This window comes from Mastomys coucha, unplaced genomic scaffold, assembly GCF_008632895.1.
Source record: "Mastomys coucha isolate ucsf_1 unplaced genomic scaffold, UCSF_Mcou_1 pScaffold5, whole genome shotgun sequence".
Taxonomy (NCBI): domain Eukaryota; kingdom Metazoa; phylum Chordata; class Mammalia; order Rodentia; family Muridae; genus Mastomys; species Mastomys coucha.
This window is the reverse complement of record NW_022196911.1, coordinates 66,421,412-66,432,367: the sequence shown is the minus strand read 5'-3', so window position 1 is coordinate 66,432,367 and position 10,956 is coordinate 66,421,412. Positions and strand designations below refer to the sequence as shown.

The 10,956-nt window shown below is 42.5% G+C and overlaps 1 protein-coding gene across 1 annotated transcript in view; it reads left to right on the top strand.

The window, feature by feature from the left end:
- Positions 1 to 4,413, top strand: part of LOC116078493 (NACHT, LRR and PYD domains-containing protein 1b allele 2-like) — a 52,189-nt gene extending 47,776 nt beyond the window's left edge. Inside the window, exons 11-13 of the mRNA XM_031353740.1 lie at positions 63 to 204; positions 2,798 to 2,842; positions 4,121 to 4,413. Of these exons, the coding sequence (XP_031209600.1) occupies positions 63 to 204; positions 2,798 to 2,842; positions 4,121 to 4,413 (480 nt within the window). The remainder of the gene's footprint in view (positions 1 to 62; positions 205 to 2,797; positions 2,843 to 4,120) is intronic.
- Positions 4,414 to 10,956: the final 6,543 nt, after the last annotated feature.

The following is a 10,956-nucleotide window of genomic DNA, read 5'->3' as shown; positions in this document are numbered from 1 at the left end:
CTCTCCCTCTCCCTCTCCCTCTCCCTCTCTCGCTTGCTCTCACTCTCTTGCTCTCTCATTAGGAACTGGAGCTGTGCTACAGGAGCAGCAAAGAATTCCAGCTCTTCTCTGAGATCTACGTTGGACACATGGGTTCAGAGATTAAGCTGCAAATCAAAAATAAAAAGCACATGAAACTCATATGGGAAGCCTTGCTGAAACCAGGTAAAACTAGTGTAAGGCCAGAGACCCTAAGGGTTGAGGAAAGGCCATGATTAGGGAGAGGTGTACTTTCATAATTTCTTAGTGCCATGAGAAAGCAAGATCAGTTATGTAGTTTTGCAAGATCTCTAAGAGGTGGGTAAGCACAGTTTACACTGTGACACTGTAACAGTCAGCCCTTCCAACTTGTGACAAATATATCAGAAAAAAAATACAATTTTGAAGAATAAAAGTTTCCTTTGATTCAAGGTCTTAGACCCAAGTGTCAATCCATAGTCAGCTGCCTCCATCTCTTTGAGCCTATAAGAAATTGATATCACAGAAGTGAGGGCATCCATGTGAGAAAAAAGGCTGATTTATGCTCTCTCCAAAGAAGAGAGAAGGGAAGGGAGAGAGAGTAAGAGTGGGGAGAAGAGGAGGAAGTGGAAGTGAGAAGAGAAGGAGAAAAAATCCATGCACTACATTCTCTCCCAGACATGCCCAGTGACTATGCTCCTCCAACTGCACACTCCTGTGTGATTCCCTTTCCATTTTCAGCACTCACTCCATGATGAGAGCACTGGTGTATGGCTTCACTCATAGACTCACCGCCCTCATGAGAGTCAACTTTGAATGCTGCTGCAGGAACAGTCTTTCAACACATGATCATTTTTCAGGGAACACATCATATGCAAAGCACCACATTCTCTGAGCCCTGTTTTCTTCAACTTGTATTCTTCTTCCTTCCAATGCCCTGGAAGTGACAGATTGAGGTGCATGAAGAACTGGTTCCAGTTCACATAACAGCTCAGCTATAAAGTGAAGGGATTTTGCCAACATGAGATACTAGATCTTAAATCTATACATAATGTGTATTAATAAATTATTTTATCAATTTTATACATTCGTACAGTGCATTATGAGAGGCTGAAATAGGTTTTGGCTATGGTATAAATATAGATATTTAGAAGGGCAATAACTATGGCCATTTAGCTAAGCAGCAATAGTAGCTTCGCTCAAGGGTCTAAGATTTCTTCAGACCTGGGTTGGTTTATTTGTTTTACAAGATTTATATTGTTAGGAATGGTGTCTATCTTATGGATGGGAGTCACGGAGCTAGTGACTGATCCTATCATGTTTGTGTCAACAGTGCGGCAGAGGGAGCACCTTGGCAGGTTGGTTTATGATTGCAAAGTACAGCTGGATCAGACTGTTGTTGGTGCCTTTTCTTCATCAGCAGCCTAAGGGCTTAGCAACAAGAAGGAAGCTTCCAACTCACCTCCAGCTTGAATTCTCTATACCACATGTCTGAGAGGTGTGGTGTATTCAACAATTATCAACTAGTTCATCTGAAGAACTAGTCAGAATGACATGAGCCTGTATTGTCTTAGGGATCTCCATGACTTCCATGCCCACAAACTCCTAAGGAGATATCCCACATTTGGAACTGAGTTTTTGTTTTGAAACTCATTACTTCTAGGATCTCCATCTCAAGCCTTGTATGGTGTTATTTTTTTTATACTTACTAAATAATAGGTTCATAGTCAAACTACATTTTACCAATCTGATATTGCCCTTTATTCCATCCCTAATTCCAAGTCCCATTTCTAGTTTTCCGGTTTCAAGAGGTTTAGAAGTTTCACATAAAAGATGTGGTGTTTCCTTCTGGGTGTGGAAGAGTAGTTCCAGACAGTATTTCTCTATGTAACAAGCCCAGGCCTTAAACTCACAGAAATCTGTTTGCCTCAACCTCAAAAGAGCTGGGATCAAAAATCTAAGACACCATACCCAGCCTCCACATATTTTTTTCTTAATTTCACCCTTTGGGACTCAATAAGATCTAGTCCTTTCAATATGGGATAGTATTCATTATTGGAAGTTTATAACCATGATCCACTTGTATGCCCAGTCTTACATCTTGGTCTTAAAATTTATTATCACTCTGTCACTTCGTTAGGTGCTCCAGTTTATCTACAGATCAGGATTCACCAAGACGGTCCATTGAGAATGGACTGTAACCCACATCTTCTTTGCTTAACATCAATGGAACCAGGGCTTCCCAATACTACAAACAGGGTCCTTGAGCTGACTTCCCTAAACTGTTAAAGCACAGTGGAAGTAGGGACCTCTTAAGCCATTGAGGCTTATTCATGAGCTACAATTTATTAATCTCCTTCACTCGTGGATGAAATTCTCTCACTATTTCCATGTGCTCAGTCTTGCTTCATCTTGATTCTACCATCAAATTCAGAACACAAGTTTACTATATGTGAGTGTACAAAATTATACAAGGACAAAAAGATCTTTTTTACCAATATGATTTAAGGAATCTAGGAAGGCTCTTGATTGTTGTCTGCAAGAAATTCAGTTGAGGATAAAATTGAGTCTACAATCATGTAGGAGAAGTGCCTATTGCTCATTTTCAGGCCTATTCTCCCTATGATGGTAGATTAGACCTAAGATGCCATTGATAAATAAGGAACTGTTGACCTTCCAGATTATATCAGAATGCCTGTAAATTATTCTCAAAATCTCAGACATGTGTAGGAGTTTCACAGAATGCTCTGAGAGTTGGTATGGACATCATTACTGGTGCTGCATCTCTGCTTTCTTCCAGGAGACTTCAGACCTGCTCTGCCCAGGATTGCCCAAGTCCCCAAAGGTTAGTAAAGCTCGAAGAGGCTAGATAAGCCAATAGTATTCTGCTGATACATCATCTGATCATCAAGAGAAGGACAGAGAGTAAGGAGGGAGCCTCAGTTTTGATCCTCACCAGAATGTAGAAGAGGCTCGTACCTAGGGAAGAGTTCCTCTCATGCCCCTTGCAGTTTCCCATGGGGACAACACATATACTCAGTCCCAAACTGAATACCAAAACCTCTTCTCTTGGATATGCAGAGTGTCACACTGATACCTGGCCTCAAGAATGTAATGGTATTTTTCGTTCTTTTTATTGGATATTTTCTTTATTTACATTTCAAATGATGTACCCTTTCCTGATTAACCCTCCGAGAAGAATCCCTATTCCCTACCCCATCCCCTGCTCACCAACACACACTCTCTCACTTCCTGGCCCTGGCATTCCCCTACACTGGGGCATAGAGCCATTACAGGGCTAAGGGCCTCTCCTCCCATTGATGACCGACTAGGCCATTTTCTGCTACATATGCGGCTGGAGCCATGAGTCCCTCCATGTGTACTCTGGTAGGCGGTTTAGTCCCTGGGAGCTCTGAGGGTACTGGTTAGCTCATATTGTTGTTCCTCCTATGGGGCTGAAAACTCCTTCAGCTTCTTGGGTCTCTAGCTCCTTCATTGGGGACCCTGCGCTCAGTCCAATGGATGGATGTGAGCCTCTACTTCTGACTTAATCTGGCACTGGCAGAGCCTCTCAGGAGACAGCGATATCAGGCTCCTGTCAGCCAGCACTCGTTGGCATCCACAATAGTGTCTAGGTTTGGTGATTGAATATGGGAAGGATTCCCAGGTGGGGCATTCTCTGGAGTGTCCTTCCTTCAGCTGCTGCTCCATAGTTTGTCTCTGTAACTCCTTCCATGGGTATTTTGTTACCCCTTCTAAGAAGGGTCGAGGTATCCACACTTTGGTCTTCTTTCTTCTTGAGTTTCTTGTGGTTTCTGGATTGTATCTTGGGTATTCTGAGCTTCTGGGCTAATATATCCTTATCAATGAGTGCATACCATGTGTGTTCTTTTATGATTGGGTTACCTCACTCAGGATACTATTCTCCAGATCCATCCATTTCCCTAAGAATTTCATAAATTTATTGTTAATGCTATTTTTCTACTGGCCTTCCAGAGGAAGAAAGGAGCCAGACATACAGAAGTAAAGAGCAATTACAGGAAAAGAGCAAGAAGTGGTCAACCAGTCAGAGACCCTGAAGTAGCATTTCTTTGCTCAGTGTCTTTCTTATCTTTACCCTTAGATGTTCCTGCCTTGCAACATTTCATGGACCAGCATCGGGAGCAGCTGGTGGCCCGAGTGACATCAGTGGACACTCTCTTGGACAAGCTGCATAGTCTGGTGCTGAGTGAAGATTCCTATGAGGCAGTGCGGGCTGAGACCACAAACCAAGACAAGATGAGGAAGCTCTTCAGCCTCAGCCGGTCCTGGAATCGAGCCTGCAAAGACCAATTCTACCAAGCTCTGAAGGAGACCCATCCTTACCTGGTCATGGACCTCCTTGAGAAGTCGAGCATTGTTTCTTTGGGATCCTGACACCAGTAAGCACTCTCCTTAGAGTCCTGATCTGCCTGAAATCCCTTTGGTCCTCAGTTTCTCTATCTGTAACCAGTGGCCACGTGAGTTTTCTTTCTGATGGCACGGTTTCCAGGACACTTCTTGGGGATCCAGAGGTTCCCACTTGGCATCCCCAGCCAAATGGTCATGAGAGTTGAGCATCTCAGAAAACACCTAGTGGGGCTTATAAGTCTATTCAGGTCTTGTCCAGCTTGCTCTGATGGTCAGAGTGGCCAGCCTCAAGCCAAACTGACCCACCATGATACAAGCAGGATGGGGATCCTGAGAATGGAAGCAAAGAGATGATAGTTGTCCCTTGAAACTGAAAGGAAGGGGACTTTTAAAACACATGTTGTCTGGTCAGAGACGGAGGGAAGTCACATTATACAACATTGGACTCACTATGAGACCTACCTCAGAATCAGTGCACATTGTGAATTAATCTTGGGCAGTTAAACATGCACAGGTCTCTTGTTCTTGTGATGAACCTGCAAGCCTCACATTTAGTTACATCATCCAATATGGAGGTGTGAGTCAAGGCTACAAGGCTTTCCCTCTGGATAATGCTCTGCATCCCTCCCTGCTAGGCCCATGGACAGAGCAGTTAGACAGCTTCTTAGTGTCCCCCTCTTTCCTCTTGACTCTGCACGTGTGCTAGCTCTGCTGTGGGGATCTCTGTGCCCTCATTCTCTTTCTTTTATGGAATACATTATTTTCACATCCGAACCCGTGCCCTTACTAGAATACAGGGAGGCAGCTTCAGCCCAGACAGCTCACCCAGAAGACTCCAGCGGTTTATTGGATATTTCCAAGTTTTGAGCTTCCTTTCTGTGATATTGACTTCATCAGGAATTGAGAAATATCTAGAACTAAACAAATGAGTCAGTGACAGATAAAGCCAAGATTCTTAAACGTGTGTGACAAATAGGACACACTGGGCTGTCAATCGTGCCTCTGAAATATTTATGACAGATAAGACACACTGGGCTGTCAATCAAGGTTCTTAAATGTGTGTGACAGGACACACTGAGCTTACTTGTAAGTAAGTTAAAATGTGAAAATATCAATAGTTAGTGTTCATTTTATACACTGAGCATCTTAAAACTTATAAAAGAAAATGCATTTGATTTCATGAAATATTGATGTATTAAAATGAGTTCTCTTCATTTTCTCTGTCTTCTTACTGCAATGTAAGGTCACCAAGGGCTCTGTCTGACCCATGCCTCCATACTGATTTGGTTAGGATGGGCTGAGACACAAGCCCTGACAGAACAGACTTTCTGTTGCCAACAGCAAATCTGCACTGACACAAGCCTCCATATCCGAGGTTCTCCAGATGAGAAGCCACCTGGACAGCAGTCGAAACCAGGTCCTTCAGTCAGATAATGGTGCATTTGCAGAGAAAACAGTGTTAGTGAATAGAATATCTCAGTATTGAGTTTTCTTGCAAGAAATATTATTATTCCTTCTCTGGGCTCTGTGTCTAAGGATGTGATCTGCAGCCTGCTCAGCTGGTGTTGTGTTAATACAAATGCATGATGTGATGCCAGCAAGAGACACCTGCAACTGCAAAAGAGTCAGGTCCTTTAATAAATCCAAAGGGACAATACATATTTAGAAATGTGGAAATTAAAGTACACATTCATCAAGTATAAACCAATAACTTGAAAGAAATACATTTTGTGTTACTAATAATTAAACCCAATTATAACAATTACTTTCTTGAAATGGAACTTAAAATGATAAAGGGTTCATTTTTAAATGACTTACATGAAAGGAAATTTACAGAGATGTTCAATGGCAACTATCTGCTTACGTGGCAGTCTGCTGGGGAAAAGGTCTGTGTGTTTGTTTTGTTTTGATTTTGGGTTTGTTGTTGTTATTGTTGTTTTTTAATTGTAAATATCCATCCGTGAAGACTGTTTTGTGTCAAGTTAACAGTTGTAGCTCAGGAGTCCGTATAATGTGTTCATCTCTGTGACCTGATACCAATAGTCACAATAGAAAGCAGAATGGACCTGCTTCTTTGCTGGAGAATAGTGGAGTGGTCTAGGGTGTTCATAGCTGAGTTTTCCAGCCTGGACCTTCCTTAAAATCCTAGAATGTTTAAACATTTGATGTCTTCCAGGAAACACATTACAAAATTAAAAACTAAACCCTTTAGCTCTTGACATCTCCAGTGATTTGTTTTACTTTTAAAAAAATCCTTATTTCTTAGTCTATGTAGATTTATTTTTAATCCAGGGATGAGATGGAGCAGAGATTGAAGAAATGTCCAAATAGTGACTGGCCCAACATGAGACACATCCCATGTAAGAAAGCCAATCTCTGACACTATTAATGATACTTTGCCATACTTGCTGATAGGAGCCTAACATGAATTTTCTGAGAGGCTTCATCCAGCAGTGGATGGAAACAGATACAGAGACCTACAGACAACATCACGTGGTGGTGGGAGGCTTGCAGAAAAATGAGGGATAGAACTGAGCAAGCTGGAGGGGTGGAGGACACCACAAGAAGACCTACAGAGTCAACTAACATGGGACCATAGGGACTCACAGAGTGGAACTACAAACCAAAGGGTATGCAGTGGCTGGATGGAGGTCTCATACATGTTTGTAGCAGATGTGCAACCTGGCGTTCGTGTGGATCCACTAACAATTGAAGAGGAGGCCGTCTCTGACTCTGTTATCTATCTTTAGATCCCAGCCCCCTAACTGGACTGCTTGGTTGGGCTTCAGTGAAAAGGATTGGCTTAGGCATATCGCAAGTGGATATCCAAGGGTGTGGTGATATCCATGGGGAACTTCCCCTTCATTGAGGATAACTAGAGCGGTTGGGAAAGGGATGTGTAATTGTGAGATTGGGAGGAAAAGAAGGGGGGGAAATGCGACCAGGATGTAAAGTGAATAAATACTTTTACAATTCAATAATAAAATTTTAAACCTCTTCTTATTCTAAAATAATCATGATGGGTAATAAAATGAGTGTACATTTTCAAAGTATTTCACTTTAATGGAAATGTGGTTTTATATAATCTAAACATTAAATACTTGAAAATCTAGTTAAAGTCAAGGAAATCCAATCATACTTTACAGCCTTCTCACTGAGAGACAAATATTATTATAGTATTTCCATTTAATAAAATCTGATATAAATTTATATCCTTCCTCCTGTAATTTCTGTGTAAAAACTGTGACTTCTTCTAAAACCATACTGTCAACAAATAATCCTAGGAAACTTCCATCATTTTTTTTCTTTTTTCTTTTTTCTTTTTCCAGCCTTTTTGAGAAAATATTTTAATGTGTAGTCCTGGCTGTCCTGGAATTTACTCTGTAGATGCGGGTGGCCTTGAACTCAAAGAGATCCACTTGTCTCTACAGCACGAGTACTGAGATTAAAGACATGTGCCAACATTATCCACCCCAAAAATGTCTTTATTGCTCTTCATCATTATGTCAATTCTCAGTCCTATACACTTGTCCACAAGGGCTAGTAGTAGCAGATACAATGGGTTCATGGTGACATTGGCCGACATGGTCACCCCGGAAGTCTGTTTTACTTTAACCAGTAAGCAGTGCTTCCTTCAAGGTGTGACCTTCATGATTGGTTTGGGCAATGCATAAACTGGTGAAAGAAACCAGACCTCTGAATCCTCCTCACCTCCCTCTTGCAGTCAGGATTCAGCTCTCCCACATGCCAGACTGCAGCGGAACAAACTAAGCTTCTCAAGATGGGCAGGGTCCAAACCAGCAGAACCCCTGATAAGGACAAGGACAGACTTCATAAAACCATTAACTAGCACAGTGAGCCTGGAGTCACTTCTGCCCTCTCACACTAGGTGGTGGCATGAACCAAGGTTTACATCAGTTCTAGGACACACAGAGCCAAAGAATGAAGAGCTTAGTGACAGGGCAGGTGGGGCCAGTTCAAGAAAGGGGTTCCTGCAAATGTCTGTGGTCTTCCATTGTTCCATGAGTAATCTCTAATGAATTCATTTCTATTCTTCAAGATGAGCTTAATGAGTCAATCTTTGTGCTGTGGAAAGTCAGAAGTTAGGGGCCAAGGCTAATTTTACATCTTCCCAGAAAAGTCAACAACAGTTGATCAAAAAATATTTGAGAAGTTACAAATGACACTTAGAGATACAGACTAAATATAAAAATGTACATTATCAAGTATTTACTTAAAACACAATCTCAGATTATTTAAACTCAAGTTATTTAATTGTATTTATTGTTTCTAGTTTGGTCTCAAGTCTAAACAGTCCAAGAGAAGTTAGAAATGATTCGACAAACTACATGGAGCCTGTGTGTGATTTTCAGACTTCGAGAACCAAACCTCAAAACAGACTAAGATTATAAATCAAACCAAGGCACTCTCTGCCCCTTCCCCGCAAGCAGAGAGCTTGCCTCCAGGGAGTGCTCTGACCCAGTGACTCAGGTAAGTTGCCATTTTCTCTCCACTGACTTTCTAAGGCAGGACCAGCCAGGAGGCGCAGGCCTCACAAGTGGCAGGGCAGCCTGTACAGGATCCTTTCTACCTCAGACTCACCTAGGAGGGACAACGGACCCACAGCCCTCTCTGCACCTTTTCCACAAGTGGAGAGTCTGTCTCCAGGGTGTGCTCTGACCCCAGGACTCAGGAGGGACTACTGATCCACAGCCATCTGTGCCCGGAGTTTTACCAGAGGAGAGTTGATCTCCCAGAAGTGCTAACACAGGCTTATAGACCCACAGGAGGAACAATCTCCAGCCAGAAACAGCAAAGATCAACAGATGGTGAAAGGCAAACGCAAGAATCTTACCAACAGAAATCAAGACTACTTGGCTTCATCAGAACCTAGTACTCCCATCACAGCAAGTCCTGGATATTCCAAAACACCGGAAAAGCAAGATTTGAATCTAAAATCATATCTCACGACGGTGCTAGAGAAATTTAAGAAGGACATGAATAACTCCTTTAAAGAAATACAGGAGAACACAGGTAAAGAGGTACAAGCTCTTAAAGAGGAAACACAAAAATCCCTTAAAGAATTACAGGAGAACACAAGTAAACAAGTATAAGCCCTTAAAGAGGAAACACAAAAATCCCTTAAAGAATTACAGGAGAACACGAGTAAACAAGTAGAAGCCCTTAAAGAGGAAACACAAAAAATCCCTTAAAAAATTACAAGAAAACACAACCAAACAGGTGAAGGAATTGAGCAAAACCATCTAGGACCTAAAAATGAAAGTAGAAACAGTTAAGTAATTACAAAGAGAGACAACTCTGGCTGTAAGTTAAGGCAGGAGAGAAGATGTAGCTACGGTGGACAGCTCCTCAGGGCACTGTGTATTTGGAAGTATCATGGTACCTCAATTTTTTCTAGTTTTTTTATTAGATACTTTCTTTATTTACATTTCAAATGTTATCACTTTTCCTGGTTTCCCTTCCAAAAAACCCCTACCCCATCTCCCCACCCCCTGCTCACCAACCCACCCTCTCCCACTTCCTGGCCCTGGCATTCCCACACTGGGGCATCAAGCCTTCATTGGACTAATAATCTCTCCTCCCATTGATGACCGACAAGGCTATCCTCGGCTACATATGTGACTGGAGCCACAGGTCCTTCCATGTGTACTCTTTCGTTGGTGGTTTGGCATGGACTGGGTTCACTGTGGGGATCTCTTTTTCCGCAGGATGAGAGTTCTGGTCAGGTGGGCAAAAAATTCAGTGAGTGACAGAGTCGACACAAGGAAGTGCTGAGTCTGAGTGTGTTTCTCAAAAATGGCATCAGACTTTTACAGTCATTACAAAAGAGAAAGGAAAAATCTGGCAGCTCAGCGATCGAGGTACCTCTGAGGCCATCTGAAACACACTAGGTCTAAAACAGCCACCTCTTCTGGACAGGCACAGCAGCCCCTGGGCCCAAGTGCTCTGGGCCTAGGGGGCTGTGGACTGCATGAAGCTCAAAGCTCGAATGCTTTATCTCGAATGCTCAAATCTCGAATCTGAATGTGTCTCTGCACAAAGTGAAAACCAGGCTTATATAGTATACAGAAAACAGGACAAATGACAAAAGTCACATAGGCAGGTGAGGGCCACATCAAAGTCAGTAAGATCAGACAGCAAGACAGAAGTCACGTAGGCAAGTGGTGGTCACACCAAGGTTAGTAAAATCAGACATCTAGATGCAAAGCAGAAGAGCAGTGGTGCCCTTCCCGCTGGGGCTATCTTGGCAGTCCCAAGCTAATTCTCTGGGTCTGTCAGAGGCAAGCACCAGGAAGTCCCATTCTAGCAGTTCCTGAGAATGCCCTTAAGTGAGGGAAGCCCTTCAATTACTCTCTGGTATGTTAAACAATTCTGTCTTCTGTGGGACTGCTCTGAGAATTCTAACTATGTTTACAGTTAGCAATAGTGCCTGACCTCTATTCCTAACTCTGGGGATACCCTGTCTGATAAGGCAGCTTCTTTGTGAGAAATTCCAAGCTAACGACAGCTTGGTAATAAATTAGGATATATTGGAACACTGTGCTGGCC